Below are 20,526 nucleotides of genomic sequence, written 5' to 3' on the forward strand. Positions count from 1 at the left end.
CGAATTCCAGAGTGAAACGCACGCCGTTGCTATGTTTTGTTTGTTTCCTTTTCCTTCCCACAGCTGTCAACGACCGTCAACGCTTGTTTTTCGTAACGGAATTTTTCAAGCGCGCCACACGACCACCAGCGATGCAGCTTTGTTTGGAAAATCTAGCGATCTGAAAGTGTTCCGTTTTTGTGTGTGAAAATCCACCGAGCGAAGTGAAAATGTCGCAAAGCGATCGTGTGACAGACTTGATCATGCACTACTACATGGAGCACGGCCGCAACCGGGACCTGGAGAAGTATCTTCGCCTGCGCCGTATGTCCAGCGCGACGCGCTCCTCCAGCGACGGCAGCCTGCCCTGCCTGGACGAACTGCAGCGGCGCGCCTGCCATGCCGCGGCCGAACGATCCGGGCTCGGCAAGTCGATGGAAAATTTGGCCACGCTGCGCAAAAAGGCGGACCAACAGCAACTGGACGAGAGTGAAAAGTCGCTACGAAATGCGTCCGCCGGGAGTGGGAAATCGAACGCAAACAAAACACCCGACAAGGCAGTAGGCGCTGTGGCGACGGATACGGCCGATGCGAAGCAGGGCGGCGTGACGGTGCGCGAGAAAAAGATGGAGCAAAAGAGTGGCAGGAACTTCAACTTTAATCTCGAGTCAGTGATCGAAATTAATCTGCCCCCACCGCCGACCATAACGCTGGGCGTTCCAACAACCGCGACGACCATTGCTCCGATTACGTACACCCAGCCGGGTCCGCCAACAGCCTCGACGGCTAAGGAACATTCGCCGCGACTCGTCGTGCACGAGACCAGCACACAAACGGCAGCCACGGAAGATGATCCAATCCGGCCGGTGGTGAAAACGCACGCCCCGGGCACGGTAGAGGAACCGCTGGACAGCACGAAGGACCTTTCGCCCGTCAGCAGTATCGCCTCGAACAAGCAACGGTTGGAGTGGGATTCGCTCGGGGACATTGGGTACGATTCGAGCGAGCGGCTCCAGTTCTGCGGTGCGGCCGATCTGAACGAAACCGAGAAGCGGTGCCTGCAGCGTTACTTCGCCCGCAAGGGACTGACTTTTGATCGGAGCGTGATTGTTGTGCGGCAGCGGGAAGAACGGGAGAAAAAGGCTGCCGCACGCGGTGAGGACACATCGATTATGCGAGCGAAGCCGGATGCACAAAGCACACCGAAGGTGGCACCACTGCAGTCAGCGCCACCACCCCCGGCAGCAGTGAGGCGGAATGAGTGCGAGGAGGCTAAAGCTACGCAAACGACGTTCCAGCCACGCGGGCGGGAATCGCGTGGCATTCAAGTAACGCGACGACACGACGAATCGTCACTGCCCTACCAGCGGCAGGACAAAGCCATCGGTACGACCGATAGCTACACGCTGGCGGGCTCGGTCGATGCGGCGGAAAGTTTCGAATTCTTCTCGCCCTCGGTGCCGGCAACGGGAAATAACACTCCCTCGGTTGCTGCTTCCGTTTCCACGCCGGTACAGTCATCGTCGGACACGACATCCTCGTCGGGGGTAAATGAGGCCAGTGCCAGTGGTCGCTCGCTGCGTCCCACCTTTGACGACGAGGTGAAGCTCGGGCTGACACTGTACAACTCGATCTGCGAGCTGGCGAGCATGCCAACAGGTGTGAAGGAAAGTTTGATCGATAAAATATTCCGCAAGCTTTCGCGGCACGATCCGAAGCGAAGAACGCGGGAACAGTTGCTGCACGACTATGGGAAGGATGTTAGAAAGCGCAGGGAAAAGGAGGAGCAGACCATCGAGGAGACGACAGTGGAGGATGCAGGTGGCTGCTCGAAAGCGGTACAAAAGGAGGACGACAATGTGTACGACGATGTGAGTCCTTGTAGCGAGAAGGACGAATCGCCGCCACAGCTGGATCGAAGCATCGGTCTGGTGGAGGTCTTCGAGGAGACGAAACATCCGGCAGCACCTGTCGGAAGCTCCAACGTATCGGAAGGCTCGGTTAAAGCGTCCCCTTCCGGATCGAACGAGGGCAATAACGTGCGTCACAGCACCACTTCCACCGGTGGATTGGTTTCGATTGAGAACTCTTCCCATCGCACCGTATCCTCGTTGCCGGTGTCGGCGGGCACAACGAAGGAGAACCCTCCGCGAAAGCTGTCCGCCCCGGAACCGCGCGATCGGCGGGTGCGCAAAGCCATGCAGGAGTACCTGCGGCCCATGACGCACTCGGAGGTGGAGTATGAGAATTTTAAACAACTGCAGCAGCTCAACCAGGAGCGTGCGCACGATCCACAGCTGGCAAAGATTGATCGTGAGATAGAGCAGCTGCTGGTGAAGAAAATGCTACTGCTCAATCCGGGCTCAACGGTCACGGCGGAACCGACGCTCCCGGCGAACGCGCACACGGCTGCTCCAACGGCCCTCCCCAGCGAGCGCAGTGGAACGGTGTACACGTCGGTACATGATCCGGTTTCGGCTGACAGCAGCTGCTCGAAAAATAGCACCGCCAGCACGGCCTGGAACTCACACTATCATATGGCGAAGGTGATAAAAAATCGCTCCAAGCTGGAGACGCCCGTCGAGCTTACGACCACACCGTCGGATGTGAGCATTCCCACCTTTATAAAGCAGAAGCAGGACAAGTTTGTGGAAAACTATGATCAGGTTCGTACGCGCCGTGTGTTCGAGGAGCAGAACCACCTGTACACCCGTCCGTACAGCAGCAGCCGCAGGAGTGATCGCCGACACCATCCGCTCCAGCAGGAGAAGGAAAACCATCACGCCTTCGGTAAGGATCGGTACGCGCTCAACAAACTGTCGAAGGGAACGGGCGGCGACAGTCGGCGACCGATTTCGTCCTCGAACAATACGATCCTGTCGCCGGAGTTTATATCTTCCGACTCGATATCGATACCGGTCGTTACGACGCTGACGAACACCACCACAACGCACCACTATGACATCAAGTCGAGAAGGCCATCGTTGCCCCTGGCAACGAAAGGAGGACGCACGGCTGGCACACAAACAACCGATTCCATTTTGCGTACCAAGCCCATTTTTGGGGAAAAGAAGCAGAAGAGCACTGGTGTGACGGCATCCGTACAGGTTCCATCGACCGTTGGCAGGACAGGCGTTGCGGAAGGCGGCTTTCCCATTGTCCAATGTAACTGTCCTTGCGGGCAGCGTGAACCCACCGTAGAAACGCACGGCATTCAACGGCGAACGGAAATTATCGACCGCACGGCAACCGGTCGGCAAGACAAGCAGGCCCAAACGAAACCCTCCTCCATCGCGTATGTTATTACGTTCGAAGGGACGACGGCTGCGGAACGGAACCGTCACGACAACTACGGATCAGCACCACCGGTGGGCCATCCATCGTCACTATCGAGCGATAATGAGGGTAGCAGCGGTAGTGCCGGGGAAAGTGAACCCGAAAATGGAAAGGACAATGTGTCGGAAAAGATGCTCACGCTGCGGGAACAGTTCCGCCGGTCCTGTCCGGCAACGTTGAGCCGCATCGAGGAGCGCCGGCAGTGTATAAGCGAGCTGAACAAACTACGAAGCAAGCGGAACCAGCAGCGGCAACGGCTGCTGCTGCTCACGTCGGACGACTCGCTGCGCAAGACGAGCGCGGCGGGAGGAAGGGGTCAGCTACCGCCGCCACCGCTCAGCCAGAGGCGCGTGTTTGCGTCGACGCGTGCCATCCGGGAAAACACCCGCCGCCAGGTTCGCAATCTGCCGGAGGTGCAGCGAAAGCGGGAGATTGAACGTTTCAACAATTTGAAGCGCAAAAATCGAATACTCAAGGATGTGTACAACAAGGTAAGGGGATGGGGAAGGGGTACGGGATGTTTCGAATTGGTTGGATGGTTTGGAACTAAATCGTGTTTTAACTTTCTTTCGCAGAATCTGCAACGAAAAGTGCTGAAAGGGCAAGTTGACCTATCGAACAGTGTTCGAGTGATTCAGGATTAGCCACTGTGAGTTCTGTAGAGCCCCACAATTTTTATGCTTGGTCAGTTTAGTGACAATAACAAAACATGTGTGTTCATGTAAGTTTAATAAATAAATGTTTGAAAATATTACATCTTGATTACATTTGCCTGGACTGGTTTTGTACATGGATACATAAAACATTCTTCAGATTATATCGCAAGGCGTATTTCAAATTAACGACGTTTATTAAAACATATTACTTAATTCCAACAATGTGTAATGCAAAATAATTATCCATATTTTGTTAATTATTTTATTATTTTTTCAAAAATGTTGCAAATGCCCGATCAACATCCATCGTGCTACCTTCGTTTCCAGGAGAACTCTATTATAAAAGGCTGTACCCCATCACTTTTCATGAATCGCCTCAATTTTGGGATAGAAAATCACAATTTATGAAAATATAGCTATAAACGCTCTTAAAAAATCACTAAATATTAAACAGCGCTAGAAAACACGAACATAACGAATTTTTAAAAGCTTTCATTTTCGCACGAATGAACTTTGTTCCCGACTGTCAAAGCTAAATGTCACCACGACAGCAACCTGAACATTGGACGTACCCGGCCATTGCGCACCTTTCGTTTCTTCATCACATGACAGAATTAATAAAAAAATCTCCATCGCATTCGTGTTCGTCGCCGTCGTTCATCTCGTTCGCATTAAACTATCTGTGCTGCGGTTGAACTCAATCAGTAGTGTTCGTTGAAGGTAGAAAAGTCGTCCCATTCGTACATTCGTACCGGTGCTCGTTCCCCGATCCTAATTCTCCGTTGGGCGTGATTTTTGTAACATTTTTTCCAGCAGCAGCAGCATCATTGCATACAGCTAATCGGTAGCAGCAGAAGGCTATACGGCGAAGGAGCAACGATGTCGACGATGTACAATAAGACCCTGTCGGCCCACCAGGCCCACAAGGAACACGTTCTGGCAGTTTCGCGTGATTTCATCTCCCAGCCGCGCTTGAGTAAGTAAAACGGATTGTCCGCAAGTACGGAGAGTGCAAGCTGCGAGCTTTGGACGAGGCGAAGAACAAGAAGAGCAAAAAGTTACGACGATGGCCAACTTTTAGTTGGCCCGCAAGATGTCATGTGACGGGCGGTGAAGTGATACCCCAGCAAAGAGATCAGTTTTGACTTCGATTTGATTGCTTTTTAGATGAAATGGCCATTGCTGAGTATGCAACAGCAGCAAAAGTAGCAAATGAATTGATTAAAGAGACTTAAAAATCGATTTTATCATGCAAACTTTTCACCATTTCTGGTGGTGCAAAATGGCCCCTAGTATGCACATTTTCCTTGTCACAAGTTTATTATTACATCTAAAAGATGTAGTATTACGCAACGTGTTCGTTTTTACGGGAAAATAACGCAAAAATGGTTGAAAAACTGTATAAAAATCATATCAGATTTCCCAAAGCAATTGGAATAGGTGTTTTGATGTCACATGACTGTCAAAACACCTGACTGTAGGCGAATGCTCACGCACACCATCTCCCGCGAGAGAGGGAGTGTGTGGAATCGTGCAGCGCTGTTCTTCTTCTCTCTTTCGCACCGGTGCGATGTTTACACAGGGAGTGTGAAAAGGGTATATGAACATGAGTGCGTGTGTGCGTGCGTGTGTGCATGAAAATGTGTAGGTGTGTGTGTGTGTAGTGGTGGAATGGATGAATGTTTTGCGATTTTTTGGTAGGACAAAAATGGCATCCTGGGATAAGAATGAATCCATCATTGAAATGAAACTTAAAATCAAACATTTTAGCAACATTTTCGTTATCTGGTCATCGTGTAGTGGTCGCGTCGTCACATGATAGATTTTTCTTTTGCGTTGCGTTTATCACATGGCGATATTACGTAAACGCAACCACGATACCACCCCTCGCAGCGAATGGGACAAGTTTGCGAGTGTTGCGCCTGATCGACAACAAAACTATATACATTGTTTTTTTATGCAAATGTATCGAACTCGTGCGCTTAGCCTGGCTGGTCATTAATTCGGTTCCAAATTTCCCCTTTCAGTCTACAAAACCGTGTCCGGTGTAAACGGACCGCTGGTCATTTTGGATGAGGTGAAGTTCCCGAAGTTTGCCGAAATCGTGCAGCTGCGCTTGAGCGATGGCACCGTCCGCTCCGGTCAGGTGCTGGAAGTGAGCGGCTCGAAGGCCGTCGTCCAGGTGTTCGAAGGTACGTCCGGTATCGATGCCAAGAACACGGTGTGCGAGTTCACCGGCGACATTCTGCGTACGCCCGTGTCGGAGGACATGTTGGGCCGCGTGTTCAACGGCTCCGGCAAGCCCATCGACAAGGGCCCGCCAATTCTGGCCGAAGATTTCCTCGACATTCAGGTAGGTTAAAAACACTTGGCGTTGCTCTAGACGGCATCGACTAACCACGCACCATCTGTCGCTGCAGGGTCAACCGATCAACCCGTGGTCGCGTATCTACCCGGAGGAAATGATCCAGACCGGTATCTCCGCCATCGACGTGATGAACTCGATCGCCCGTGGTCAGAAGATTCCGATCTTCTCGGCTGCCGGTCTGCCGCACAATGAAATTGCCGCCCAGATCTGTCGCCAGGCCGGTCTGGTGAAGCAAACGGGTAAGTCGGTGCTGGACGAGCACGAGGACAACTTCGCCATCGTGTTCGCCGCCATGGGTGTGAACATGGAGACGGCCCGTTTCTTCAAGCAGGACTTCGAGGAGAACGGTTCGATGGAGAACGTGTGCCTGTTCTTGAACCTGGCCAACGATCCCACGATCGAGCGTATCATTACGCCGCGTCTGGCGCTGACGGCTGCCGAATTCTTGGCCTACCAGTGCGAGAAGCACGTGCTGGTCATCCTTACCGACATGTCGTCGTACGCCGAGGCGCTGCGTGAGGTGTCGGCCGCCCGTGAGGAGGTGCCCGGACGTCGCGGTTTCCCCGGCTACATGTACACCGATTTGGCCACCATCTACGAGCGGGCCGGACGTGTCGAGGGCCGCAACGGTTCGATCACGCAGATCCCCATCCTGACCATGCCGAACGACGACATCACCCATCCGATTCCGGATTTGACCGGTTACATTACCGAGGGCCAGATCTACGTCGACCGTCAGCTGCACAATCGGCAGATCTACCCGCCGGTGAACGTGCTGCCGTCGCTGTCCCGTCTGATGAAGTCCGCCATCGGCGAGGGCATGACGCGCAAGGATCACTCCGACGTGTCGAACCAGCTGTACGCTTGCTACGCCATCGGCAAGGACGTGCAGGCCATGAAGGCCGTCGTCGGCGAGGAGGCGCTCACGCCCGACGATCTGCTGTACCTGGAGTTCTTGACCAAGTTCGAGAAGAACTTCATCTCGCAGGGCAACTACGAGAACCGCACCGTGTTCGAGTCGCTCGACATCGGCTGGCAGCTGCTGCGTATCTTCCCGAAGGAGATGCTCAAGCGTATCCCGGCCTCGATCCTGGCCGAGTTCTACCCGCGCGACTCGCGCCATTAAGCGCTCGATCCCTTCATCCCTCTCGCGCTCGTTCGCATTGTCCGTTCGATACTGACGGTAGATTGTAGTGCAATTGTTTGTTTGTTTTTTTGTCTTTCGGTATTGGAGGCTGCCAAGAAGGGCCACCTCCACTTTTTAATCTTATCGCAATGAAGCAAATGGTAGATGCGTGTGCGTATGTTTTGTAAATAGTGGTACTACGAACTGAACAAGACATAACATCTATGAAATACCACGTTAATGCATTCCTTTCAAGTCCACACAATGAATGGATCTACCTTTAATCTATTTGGTTCCCCGTTTTAGCACTGTTAATGGTGGCGCTTTGTTGAAAGGACTTCCTCCTTTCTTCACGTGCGTGCTTTGCGTAAGCGTGTGTGTGTGTCTGTGTGGCCGATGGTAGACGTGGTTTGAGTGCCTACTTTCACTAAATTCACGATACAAATACGACACGAGATAATACTTTGACTGCCATCCTAATAACATCGTACGATGATTTCGGAATAGTTTTGCAGCAGCTGTTTGGCGCGAAAAACGCTACATCATGCAGCAACAATGGCACACGACCACGGTCCAGCTCGGAGGATGATCGTACGCGCAACAGGTACGAGCATTGCGATTGCTGTTTCACTAGAAGGAAAAAAAAAGAAGGGAAAAACGTATCCAAACCAAGCCAACAAAGGGAAAAACAACATCAAACAAAAAACGACGACAAAAAAACGACGAAAGAAGCCAAGAGTCGCACGAAAAGCAGCAACCCCAATGATCGTACCGTACCTGCCGGTGAGAGCGATTTGTGAAGATCGTAAACAGCATCCGGTCTTCGCGATCGAACGATCGAGCCAGCGAATGCGCGTATCGCAACGGATAGCTCACCATCAGATCATAACACCGTGAAGGGACTTCCGTTCCTTCACTTCCGTGGGGTCATTCGACCGGTCGAGGACCGATGGAACACGCCTCCCGTTTGACTGTATGTGCCGCCGGTTCCGCTGGAAAGCTATTTTGAAATCATCGACAGAAAATGGCAGAAACTGAAGGGTGTGATAAGTACGGGACGCTCAAAACACGCTCATCCCCATCGTCACGTTTATGAATCGATATCCTGGGGGGGGGTCGGTGTGCGATCGAGATATGAAGCAAGGCACACTACGCACACAGCACGATCTATAGTAGCATTCACACCTACATATATATTGCTTTAGAGAGCAACATTATTCTTGATTCGTTAGTAAGGTAGGAGGAGCACTCGAAGGAGCAACCTCGGGCATGCCCGAGACTCCAAAGGCCTCCATGTTTAATCAAACCCATTCTTTGTTAGTATCGATTAAGAGCATAGCTAAGGCGTTTCCTTTTTACATAACTCTTCGTATATACAACATTTTTTTTGTCGTCGTTTGTAAGGAATGTTTCGTAAATTAATTAGTAACTTTGTTTTGTTTCTTCTATTTTTTTTGTTCTTGCTGCGGCGAGCTCGTTCCAGCGGACACGATCTGCGCTTCTGTTGCGTTCCGGCGTGCATCTGTTACTGTTCGCCGTTACTGTTCGAAAATAACGGACCGTGAGAGGGGTTTGCGTTACTACACTTGCAGGAAGCTGTCGGAAAGATGCCAGCACGCACACACATACACGTACAGACGGTACCCAGTTTCTGGGCTGTAGCCTTCCTCCGCTGTCGTCACTCTTGGCTATGCCATCTAATGCCATCGTACAAATTTTGCATTCGCAACTAAATCCCCTTTTAAATAGACCACGTTTTTGCGAGGGTGACGATACACGAGCAAGGATGGTTAGGCAAAGGGACAGAGGTACTCTTAAGATCATCAGTCTGTCAGTGTGTGTGTGTGTGGGTATGCATTTTCGGCACCTGTACTGCAGTGTACGCTCAATCAAGCTCTTTTTCACAGGTTCGTTGCTTATCTTAGGGAACAGTAGGGGGTGATGCGTCTGTTCGCCTCAAGCGGGGAACAACGTTTTGCTGGGGAAGAGTTTGGTGCCCGTATGCTACTATGTTACTTATGTTATACTGTCCATAAGATATAAGGCTCTACCTAATGCACACAGAAGATCCGTGTGTACGTTTTACGATTATATTAAAAAACAACCCGCCCTCGATGCTCCCGCACACATTCGCGGCCCGAGCAGGCTTAAAACTGTGCAGCACTGTCCTTATTAATCATATACCGCCGATGGGAAGATAGAGTAGCATCTTTAGCCTCTGCGCGAGATGAACAAAGCACTTGCAAGCGATGTAGCGAATTGTTCTACCGCGGAACTGTGTTTCATGCTACCGGTGCGGAATAGAACGGTTAACTGGTAGCGTAAATCTAAACAATATTATTGCTGTATAATTATTAAATATTGCAGAGAAAAAAAAACAACACACACACAAAACACAACAAATCTTGATCAAATGTAACAAAATTAATGTTGCCACAAACAACAAAAGTAACGGAAAACAATACACACTACTACAGCAAAGCGGAAGCGAGCCGAGATGGAAGGCCGTTGTTGCCGTGTTGCAGAAAGTACAGTGGCAGGTGGGTGGTGTATTTCAGTGTGCAGATTATGTCATCCTGTGTATTAGGTCCATCGTTGAGAATGATAAGAATAAAGTGTAAAGTCCACAAAAATCTGTACCGTGCGGTAGCTCTCTCCTAAGATCTCCAACAATTCGCCTAACGCCACGATCGGTGCTCTCCGTGTCCCCGTGAGGCTCATTTCTGTTTTCGCTGTCCTTTTAAAAGCAGAAGACACTTAGTGGCACAGTTCGAGCGATTCCCAAAGTGTTCCATTTATTTACACTTATCAGCCTGAGTTCGAAGTCAACCCTGTCGAACGTCCCGTCGATGATTGGGAAGAGTTCGGAATGTGGTTCTACGCAAAGAAAGATAAATACAGAAAGTGGAGTAGGCGGCAGGGGTCCTTTCGCCGTCCGCTCGGTGCGTGCTCGCCTTGTCGTGCCATTCGCTGTGGCAGCAAGAGAACCGAATTCTACCTTTTTTCGGGTGCGTCCTAGCGGGATGTTTGTTTACCCGTGTTTCCTTTCGACGCTTTCGCACGTGGTGAAAGGGTTTGTATTCTGTGGCAGGTTGGAAAATCGCTTTCCCCCGCATGTCATTCCCTGCCTAGTGATGAGCTATTTGGAGCGCACCCACGACTCCGATTTGATTCTCCGGTTATTGTTATTCCGACCTGCCATGACCTGGCAAACCGAATCCACTAGTTTCACCAAGAGCTGGAGAAAGTTGAAGTCGACTGGAGTCACAGTCGTCCAAAGTAGAAGTCGACCAGAATCACCCGGAGTTACCCGGAGGCGGTCAGTATAGGGCCAGCTTTTCATTTTGTTTCGTTTTTTCGTCTTTTACTTTACGTGTGCACTTCGTGATCAGGCCTTTTCTAAGAATAGCTTAGTGGCGACTCCGAATAGAGCAATCCATGACTTCGAGTCCCTTCAACTCCGACTCCAGACGACTATGAATCCGATTCCGTATGACTTTGACTCCGAGTCCGGATGAATTCGACTCCAGACGACTCCAACTCCGGATGACTTCGACACCGTATGGCTCCGCACGACTCCGAATAGCTCCGGATAATGCCAGTCGGACTAATCTTCCGGAGTCGGTTCTGAAATTTTCCAGAATCGGATCAGAGTTGACTTCGGATTATTGCCAACTTTACCCATCACTAGATTACCACTTGACTGACGGCCGAGGGTTGGTTTTCGTTCGCTTTGCTCTTCTCCATTTCTTTTCGCTGCTCAAGCCACTCGATACGCAGCCGAGACTAACGGAAATGGGTTCAGAAGGAGTCAAAATTCAGAGTGAGAGAAAAGAAAAAGGAACAAACATTTGCCGGGAGGAGCAAAAATCACACTCCTACAGCACATTCACATATTGGTAGCGGCGGATTGTTTTGACGATGTTTGCCTTTTCGGGGATGGGAGTAGGTGCGAATGGCACACGGAATGGGGCGGCCGGTATGTTTATTCATCATCATGCCTGTTGTGTCTGGGAAGCGATGTGCCGCGTGTCAGGCGAAGGAACAGACGCAAGGCGAAGGAATTGATTTTGGCCCCCTGTCAAGATGGTATTGAGTGCGTTTGGAGACGGAGGGCGAGCCTGCGAGGTGTAAGGGCAAGGACGCCGATGATGAGGTGGAATAAATTATGACGAAATTATCGACAGATTGCTGCTTCAGCAGGCATCAGGGTGGTAAAGTTGAAAAGCTGCTTGCGCTGCAAAAATCAGAGCAAAGCGGCACGCAGCGGGGGAGAGTGTGTGTACGGGGTGACGGTTTTTAAAAATTGTTAACCAAAGCGCAGAAATAAGCTAATGGCTTTTTAATCTTCCACCTGCCTGGGAGGAGATGCAGCGGTTGTCCGAGGGATGCGAATCAAGCCGCCCGGGAGGTAGGAAGCACTTCAGCGGCGTGGCGTTGATGTGCGAGTGTGTGTGTTTCGTTGGTCCAAATTACGAATTGATGAGGTGTACCGGGGGTCACCGTTTGTTCCTCTACTTTGGGAACGGTGTTGTTCCTATCGAGTCTGCTTCGCCCGCTGTGGTGGTAACGTCATTAGGAGGTCGTAAATGTGTCCCGTAGCTTATGCAAATTTATGCTCAAAATTCATTGAAACTTTCACCGGATGTGCGGTTGGGGACGGTAAATTATTGAACCATATCAGATGAGTCAGGTGGGCTGGGGTGGGATGGATTTTCATCCACTGGGCTTTATTAAATTCAATTACCACGGTTCAAGAGGCTTTCGAATCTTTGTGACAGTTAATTTCATCATTTCTACGCCCCATCATGGTGTGGAATGATTTGCAAAACTAATGTTGAATTTCCACTGAGCAAAAAACCAACAAAAAAAAGAAAGAAAGCAAAAAACCATTCGTTAAGGAACTGATGCAAAATGTTACGAATCAACGAGTTTCGCCCACGACCGACCCAGGTTGGTTAAAGTTTGTTAAGTGTACCGCAAACTTTCCTTGTTTCCATCGCTGTGTGAAAATATGAAAACTTTTGATGGCTTCGATACAATAGAGGAAAGAAAGCAGGGGAGGGGAGGGGGACAAAAAATGGACTTTTCCTTTCAACCACTTGACTTCTCATCGGTCAGGCATTTGCATGAATTGATATGATGATTGGACTGATTGGTTTCAATTTCCCTTCTCCATTGGTCGGGTCTTACATTGGGTTTTGGGTGAACTTTCGCAACGCCTCTCGGAAAGTTCATGAAGCAGAAAGTGCGGCCAAACCTGGGCAAGCGGCAGACAACAAAGATCTTGGGCAATTTATGGACGGTAAAGTTGCGGCAAAGAAAACATTCGAACGAAGCGAACGATCATTTGCAAGGAAGATGACATTGAAAGCTTCTCGATTTACATAAAAATGTGTGATGGTGGCTTTGAGGTGAGTTTGTATTTTTATTGCAAAAGAATTAAGTCCATTTCAGCAACGGCGAAGGGAAGTTGTCATTCGTTTGAAATTCAAAATTCACCAGGAATGGTTTGGAGCTTCACCAGAAGAGGGAACAGCTTCATCATAGTTCACATGGTTCACATGGATACCGCTTTCCGCACCGCTTGTGATCGTAGTTCACATTGGACGTTTTAGTTAGGTGTAAATTGACTATTCACTCATAGCTCATTCTGTAGTTGAACGTTGAACGAACCAGTTGTATTTTACCAGTGCTTGAAAAAAAACCTCGGTGTAAGTTGTGGGACAAATTGTGGGAAAAAGTAGTGCCAATGTCCTTGCAGATATTGTGTGATTGTTCAAGATGGTTGGGCCTAGTCGGCAGAACGCTCTCAACGTAAGTACTTATTGAGTAAGCGAGTAAGAAGTGCAACCTACAGTCCCACATGTCGACTTGTGTGTTTCCTTTTCTATCTACGGAAAAAAGCCGATTCGGCCGTATACTTCGGACTGTTTCTCATTTTCTTTTTGAAAAAATGATTAAACTCCAAACGGAAGAACAAAATTAAGAGTAAATTTGTTTCCTCTCCCCTCCGATTGTGTATGCCACCACAGGAAAAACTCGGATGTAAATATTGCTCACCCTGGAAGCGTACTTTATGCAAATAAAACTATCGCCGGTATTTCAGGCAACAAACCTGACAGTTTGCGAGGTTGGGATTTAGTAAATATGGTGGTGTGGAGTGTGGTTGACGTGGCGCAATCGTTATTTGTGAAGATGCCACTGTGGGGTAAAAAGATGTCGCCCAGATGGCAAGGGCTCGTAGCAGCACATGGAAATTGAATTCAGGAGGCTGTGTCGACTCCGTTTGGTCGACCCTCCGGCTGAAGAAGGGCACACTTTTTGGCTTTCTGGTCTGTAGCGTTTACTGATCATCGCAGTCAGCCCAGCTTACGACGAAGGCTTGGGGTACGTTTGGTATCGTTCTATAGAGAGTGTAAAGTGCGCAAACTATATGAAAACGAAGCCTCCCCAGAAGACACCCCTGTGAAGATGTTTTCAATTTGAATTTTCCTCGGCCGTGGTACAAATTGAGCAATCTTCCAGTGGGGGGTGCATTAGCGTTACACGATTGCAGGGGGGAAGTAAATTCGGAGGAGCCACCTCTGTCCTCCATTTTTTGACACGGGAAATAACCAAATTGAGATACACTGTGCACGAAGACATGGTGCGAAGAAAGAACCGTCCGCCTACTGTGGTACGGCTGTGACTGTCGTCTGTTCCATTGTCAGGTACAGCTGAAACGCCCTGGCGTGGCGTGCTTGGATGATGATGGCGCTGCCATTTTAATCCTTGTTTTATTGCTTTCCGTGGTTGGGTCGTCAATTTTCCGGAGCCAACCGCGCCACCGGAGAGTGTGACATCGCGTGGTGGAAGAACGTTATAACCCCGGGAGCACAATACAACGCAAGTTGTTGGTTCTTGGGTGCGGCTGTGAGAGGGGGGGGGGGGGGGGGTGCACTGTTTACTTAACAGCCCCAAAATGGAAGATCCCAAACGTCTGCGTGCAGCGGCGGGGTGGTTTGCAAGCCGTGCGAGACCAGTACCTGAGCGCCCTCACTTTTGGCGGTGATTTCACCAACCGTTCGCCGGGATTGGAACGTCACTCCAGACATCCTTCAAAGCGGTTCAAAACCAAAAATACAAAGGTACGAACAGCGTGTCTATGTGTGTATGATGTGCATGTGTGTGAGATTAAGCTCTGGGGCGATTGTTTTCTGTTTTTTGTTTGTTTGTTGGTTCAGTGGGGTCGGTACAATCAAACCGTCGTTAAATCGACATGTTAAACGTCGTTAAAGTAACTCTTTTTCTTACCGCCCACGGGAAGGCGTGAGTCGCGCAGCGATTTCAACCGGAAAATTCGTGTCCCGTCCCACCCGTCCCAGACGCTTGCGGATGGGCGCTCGCCCGTAAGTTTTATTCCTTTCGAAAAGCTTCCTCGCGTCGAAACGTCACTCAAACGTTGGGATGGCAAAATCTGATGCTTCGGTGTGTTTCGCAGCTGTCTGGAGGGAGGATGATCGGTTGATCGGGATCCCAAGAGAAAGAGATAGGGAGGAGGGGGGACCAATAGAACCATAGCAACCTGACTGCTGTCACCTTTCGCTGTGGGTGAGTGCAGCCGTGACTTCCCGGAATGTCCCGTCTACTTTCCCTCCGGACGGGCGCTTTCGGGTGGTTGTGGTAGTCAGTTTTGGGGATTTGAACAAAAAAAAAAAAATATATACCAACCACTTTTCCCTAGAAGATGCACTTGAGATGAGCCCAGGCGAGAAGGGCTGGCTCGAAGGGACATTTCACCGGACCTGGCATGGATCGATTCGGTTGCGGGCAATCGAGTGGAAACATTGCAAACGGAACAAGGCATTCGTTTTTCATCACCCATCCCCGACACTTTTCGCCCTGCCGGGAAGCTCCCCACCTTTCACTGGGAGTTGGGTTACCAAAGGACACATCATTTGACGAGGGTTCCCTCCCCCCAGTGTTGGTGTGTGTGCGGTGCAAAATTAAGACACTTTTACAAACTGCCACGCGTCAAGTGACGGGTAACGCCTGGAGGACACACACGGGGTCCCCATTTGATTTGACGGGCAAATAGTTTATGCGGACAGTGGTGGGGTCACGCCGGGTTGCGCGTGCAGTGAATGGTGTAGTTTGTCAAGCGTTGAGGCGGAACAGATTTGGGATGGCGATCATCGTTACGCATTATTATCCGAGTGACATTGGCGGTCAAGGAAGAATGGAATGTGTGTATGGGTTTGTTGTAAATAGTAGTGCTGTTAAGGTGTTACAGCAGTAATAGTAGAGCTTAACTTGGCAGATTAAATTGCTGTTTCCAATCGTAAGAGCATTCGACAGGTCTTGTTTCGAAAAAACATCCTAGCCACAGTTTGCTACCATTTTCCGGCGGCTGATAATGGTTCAAGTTTTAAAGGGCCCTTTTTTAATGCAGCTGTAATTTCCATCGCTGTTAAAGTTTGCCGGCAGGTGTAGCAGCTTCCCGCCGAGCTTTTGCCACTTCATTTTACGCCTGTTTAAGCTCTGTGGAAACGCGAAATCATCAAGTTAAATGATCCACCGAAGCGTATATTGATTGAATTGGGGCTGAGCGAAGTGACACAGCGGAGTGAAGATGGCTTGAAAAAACGCGAAACAAATTAAATCCTCCTTTTTAAAAAAAAAGAAGATAAAAACATAAAACCCATCGAAAAGTTTACGATCGCACGACCCATTTCGTGGCCGGTTGTTTTTGCGCGTGGTATTCGCGATATTTCAGCAATTTACTTACGCATCGTGCTCTTCCTACCGCGGAAAGCACGTTAAGTGTGTCCAGTAAAGGCACAGACAGAAAATAAAACAAACAAATGAAATAAAATAAAAATAAACACACGCTGGGCTCTGTCTCTACACGTATCCGCTGGAAAGGATTTGCGAAATGCGCCACCGTGACCGTGAAACGCCCAGTGGAAGGGAGGGAGCAAAAAATCGGCAATTAAAACTTTAAATTAGAACAAAATTAAATTACTCCTTACCGCATAATGACGAGACCGGGGATGAGTGGCCAGACTCATCCCGGCCTCCCGCACATGGGGATCGTTATTTTTGAAGGGCTCATCATGGTTGGCTTCGGCCTAGGTCGGTCCAAACGCGCGGGTCTCTCACGTTGATGATTCGGGTACCCATTTTGGCAGGCTCGGACAGGATTTATGATCGTCCATATTTGTCCAAACCTCGACAGGCCGACCCGACTTCAGGCGGAACGGCAGTGGACAGATAAATAATGAGGCCATTTATGCGACGGCAAAGTACCACTCAGGCACAAAACTTTCGCGTGCTCGGGAGTGCCTGCTATTTTGCTGCGATGATGGTTTTCAGTGTACAGGTATTTGTTTTTAATGATAGCGTCTGCTAGTATTTCATCTCCGGTTTTTGTTGCTGTTGTTGCTATGAATATGGTTGCAATGAATCGTATGCGAGTTGCGAATGGCTGATGGAGCAGGGTTAACCATTTAAAATATTTTTTTTTCAGCGTTCCAATTGCCATTGAAATAGAGAATCAAAAGTATTTGAATGATTTCAGCTCAAGGATATTCCATAACGTGCTCCAGGATATTGTAACGTGGAACGGTCGTCTGCATTGTGGTTAGGATAAAGTGGAACAATCTGGATTAATTTACCTGAAGAGCTTTAAAGTCGAGGTTTTGCGCTTTTTTATCAGCATTTTACTCGTTACATTCATTCGTACATGCTTGGATGGTGAATTAGCGTATACATTTTTTAGTTTATTCAACAACACTATTTTACATCACACATTGTCAACTAGAGGAATCTTTCATCTTTGTTGCTGTAGCTCTATGCATGTCAAATAACTGCAATCAAAGAACTATTATTGATCACATACTTTCACTAAAATTGATCATTATTTTACCCGAAAGTATGTAGCAAAAAGTAGATAAAAGTAGACAAGTATAAGAGTGCCATCTAGCTTCACTAGATCCTTATCCCACTCATACAGAGAACTGATATTCCTAGTAAGGTAAACCACAATTTATTAGTTGGTAGTAAATCCTTTGGCTAAACCTTGTTTACATGCGCTTTTAATAAGATCGCTTAAATAATAGTTTTATTTGCTTCCGTATCGTTCGACCTTCTTTGTGCTACTGCCCTTTCCTCCACTCTCCCTCTTTCTATCTCTCACACTCTCTGGTTTGTCGCTCTCATTTCTATTCTTCTCGCAAATCACACTCTTTGCGGAAGCAGTTTATCGCGTTATAGAAAGGCCTTTTTACCTTATCTATAGACTGATATCGGATTCTGCGGTTGTACCTTACACCTCCACCCGTAATCCTGGTCTAGTATCACAGGCCAGTGTTACTATACATCAACGACCGGAAAATTACACGTCCCTCTTTTAAATACCTAATTAAAAAAAGTGATCAAAGAACATACGCTTACAATCTAAAACTGCTTGGAAAAATAACTCCATATGTGTGTATCTATATTCTATCTTCTTTGTAAACTAACGGTTAAACAGTCCTTCGCGAGAAACGCGAAAAAGCATCTCCACAGCCACTACGGACACCTGCAAATTGCCCTTCTCGTACAGCAGGATCGTGAGTTTCCACAGGCCCGCCTGGAAGTAGTCGTTGAATATCTTCGCATCCAGCACCTTATTTTTGATGTAGTACTGCTTCTTCTCCGCCGGGCACGTGCCCGCATCGGGAAAGTTGGTCATGTTGCGGTAAAACTCCCGATAGTCCCGGTACGTAGTGTTGAGAAACTGGCACATCTTTTGCAGCGGGATGCGAAACGGCGATCGAATGAACTGATTGTTGCCCAGCGTACTGTATGCTAGCTCGACGGTAAACTGGTAAAATCACAGCGCCACAAAACAATGAGTGCCCCGGCTACACTGTACGCACAGCACACTTCCATACTTACGGAATAATCGTCATCAATATCGTGATACAAATCCAACGTGCCGTTCAGTATGGTGACCGTCCGGTTGTACTTTCGGATGAGCATTTTTCGGCTATCCATAAAGTTGAACCCTTCGAGCTGTTCCACCCGCTCGTACATGACGGATACGGGACCGCCGGTGGACAGATGCACTAGCATCATCGGCAGTAAGAGCAGAGTGGACCACCGCAACGTGCACATTATAATAGAGGTCGGTGCGTTGATCATGTTGGTACACGGCACGATTTTACAGCAGACTGGAACAGGTGCCCTTGCTTGTCGATATTAAATAGTGCATTGTGGTTTGCATGTTTGGAATGTTGCGAGAGAATGATGGCGTGTTTTAATCTTCCATCGGTAACACGACACTGTACAACAGTTGACGACGATGGGCTTGGGATGATAATTGTATGATTGTATGGTGGTTTATACAGTTTGACATTACTATATAATGCCTTATACTCTAGGGCAGTATGATGCAACCAGTCAATGTTATAAAACAATCTCACGGAAACAAAATCCATGTCAGCGTCACGTACTCAATTGTGATAATCAGAAGGAATGCTCAAAAAGTTGACGTGTCCAATACATGCTTGGTGACATTTTAGCAACCAACGCTTGGTCAGTCACTTTGTCATGAGTTTTTTTACGGTTATCAGTTCTCCAAAATGTCACTGACAAAGTCATGACACATTCTGACTGCAGCAAACTAATATCAGCGTCACGAGCTCTAGTGTGCTGATCAGTGGAGAGACTCAAACAGTTGCTACGGCCGTCACATGCTTGGTGACATTTTGTGCAACCAGGTCTTGGTCACTTGGTCGCAACATTTTCTGTCGGTGATAATCACGATAGTCAGTCAGTCCCAAGCAACAAAATTAGCATGTATTCTTGCTCTGTTTGACCAGACAGACCATCAAAGATAGAGCGAGAAATCATGCTCATTTTGTTGCTTGGGACTGACCATACCACACGCCAAGTATATTCCAATAATGTCGTGATTATCTCCGACAGAAAAAGTCGTAACCAAGTGAGTGGCCAAGATGTTAAATGTCACCTAGCATGTGATTGGCCCACCAACTGTTAGTATCGTCTCACCTCTCATCATCTCAGTAGTGTACGTGAGCTGATTTGAGCTTCGTTTGAGTCATGAGTGTTGGTAACTGAAACAGTGTCATTTGGCAGCACTGTTCACAGCCAGAAAAAATTGTGATTATGCTTGCGCCGACATTTAGGTCAGATTTTCAGTCAGAGTTTCGGGGCTGACTCAAGCACTTGCATGTCGCGTTCGGCATGTCATGACGCACTTTCATTGAGTATCAGCGATGAACATCAAGCTACCACGGATATGTTAATTGTTTTCGGTGGTGATTATCACGTGATTCTAATGACATTTTGCAGCACTGGGTACGATTAACCATTAAAAAAAAACATATGTTGCCTGCGAAGACGAGCGGCTTTCCGGTAAGAAATATGTTTTGCAGTTTATTATCTCGCTGGTGTGGTGGGTTCGAATGTAACCTGCTAAACGAGATATATTCATAATTTTGCATCCACTCAAGCTCTACTTGTTCGAAAGCAAAAACAAGGTTTATTGAACTTTTTAGCCAATGCCTTCATGCTACTAAGATTCGTACACAGCCCGGGACATGAAGACATATCTGAGTGTATCGCAGTTGTCTGGCTTGCAAATATCGGTTGTGCAAAAATGGGTATCTATGCCAGTGGTCCCCATTTGGTCCTTTTGTCTTTAAACCAAACACAAACAGTGTGCCAACCGCCAACTGTGCCCAATTTAGAAATGAGTCTACGCGTCACACAAACTTTCCCTAATGCAGCTGCTGGTAGCATCGCAACCTTCATGCCCAGCACCATCACAACTTCTTGCTCGCCAGCTGTGTCCGCTACGCCTACCGCCTACACCTCCGTACACCGTTGCACTGTATGGTGTGCTTTCGCTGAAGAGGAGAAAAAAAAGAACAAAAACTTTTTAAATTTCCGTCCCACTTCCGGCCCAAATGGTGTACCTGAAGTTTCCGCAAAGCTCGGGGACAGCTGCACGAATGTGTGTGTGTGTGTGTGCGCGCGCGCGTGTATTGTATGCTTTTGATGCTCTGTCA

The 20,526-nt window shown here is 48.5% G+C and overlaps 4 protein-coding genes across 5 annotated transcripts in view; 3 read left to right on the forward strand and 1 right to left on the reverse strand.

Moving 5' to 3' along the window:
• Positions 1-39: 39 nt before the first annotated feature.
• LOC11176142 (centrosome-associated protein Alms1a) lies at positions 40-4,069 on the forward strand. Its single transcript, XM_061642049.1, has 2 exons — positions 40-3,806; positions 3,891-4,069. Exons 1-2 carry the CDS (start codon positions 210-212, stop codon positions 3,957-3,959), a joined length of 3,666 nt encoding a protein of 1,221 aa, XP_061498033.1. The 5' UTR covers positions 40-209; the 3' UTR covers positions 3,960-4,069.
• A 471-nt stretch (positions 4,070-4,540) lies between these two features.
• LOC1273084 (V-type proton ATPase subunit B) lies at positions 4,541-10,098 on the forward strand. Of its 2 annotated transcripts, none has more exons than XM_312029.4 (4): positions 4,541-4,691; positions 4,788-4,947; positions 5,999-6,324; positions 6,392-10,098. In XM_312029.4, exons 2-4 carry the CDS (start codon positions 4,851-4,853, stop codon positions 7,463-7,465), a joined length of 1,497 nt encoding a protein of 498 aa, XP_312029.3. In that variant the 5' UTR covers positions 4,541-4,691; positions 4,788-4,850; the 3' UTR covers positions 7,466-10,098. The 2 variants fall into 2 exon arrangements, with proteins under 2 accessions (XP_312029.3, XP_061498045.1); XM_061642061.1 differs by having other exon boundaries at positions 4,545-4,691; positions 4,785-4,947.
• Positions 10,099-13,180: 3,082 nt separating this feature from the next.
• Positions 13,181-20,526, forward strand: part of LOC1273081 (octopamine receptor beta-2R) — a 138,827-nt gene continuing 131,481 nt past the window's right edge. The window contains exon 1 of the mRNA XM_061642059.1: positions 13,181-13,282. The gene's annotated coding sequence lies outside the window, so the exon portion shown is untranslated. The remainder of the gene's footprint in view (positions 13,283-20,526) is intronic.
• LOC1273083 (uncharacterized) lies at positions 16,994-18,651 on the reverse strand. The gene is made up of 2 exons (XM_312028.4): positions 18,389-18,651; positions 16,994-18,314 (listed from the first exon to the last, which is right to left on the reverse strand). The coding sequence occupies exons 1-2, from the start codon at positions 18,632-18,634 to the stop codon at positions 17,967-17,969; spliced, it is 594 nt and encodes a 197-aa protein (XP_312028.3). The 5' UTR covers positions 18,635-18,651; the 3' UTR covers positions 16,994-17,966.

This window comes from Anopheles gambiae, chromosome 2 (assembly GCF_943734735.2).
Source record: "Anopheles gambiae chromosome 2, idAnoGambNW_F1_1, whole genome shotgun sequence".
Classification (NCBI taxonomy): domain Eukaryota; kingdom Metazoa; phylum Arthropoda; class Insecta; order Diptera; family Culicidae; genus Anopheles; species Anopheles gambiae.

Bases quoted from the DNA above. Each gene is read 5' to 3' on its own strand.
- LOC1273084 (XM_312029.4), top strand. From the start codon at position 4,851: ATGTCGACGATGTACAATAAGACCCTGTCGGCCCACCAGGCCCACAAG. The intron at 4,948-5,998 runs GTAAGTAAAACG...TTCCCCTTTCAG, and splicing joins CATCTCCCAGCCGCGCTTGA to TCTACAAAACCGTGTCCGGT. The intron at 6,325-6,391 runs GTAGGTTAAAAA...CTGTCGCTGCAG, and splicing joins AAGATTTCCTCGACATTCAG to GGTCAACCGATCAACCCGTG.
- LOC11176142 (XM_061642049.1), top strand. From the start codon at position 210: ATGTCGCAAAGCGATCGTGTGACAGACTTGATCATGCACTACTACATG. The intron at 3,807-3,890 runs GTAAGGGGATGG...TTTCTTTCGCAG, and splicing joins TCAAGGATGTGTACAACAAG to AATCTGCAACGAAAAGTGCT.
- LOC1273083 (XM_312028.4), bottom strand. From the start codon at position 18,634: ATGATCAACGCACCGACCTCTATTATAATGTGCACGTTGCGGTGGTCC. The intron at 18,315-18,388 runs GTAAGTATGGAA...TGATTTTACCAG, and splicing joins ATATTGATGACGATTATTCC to TTTACCGTCGAGCTAGCATA.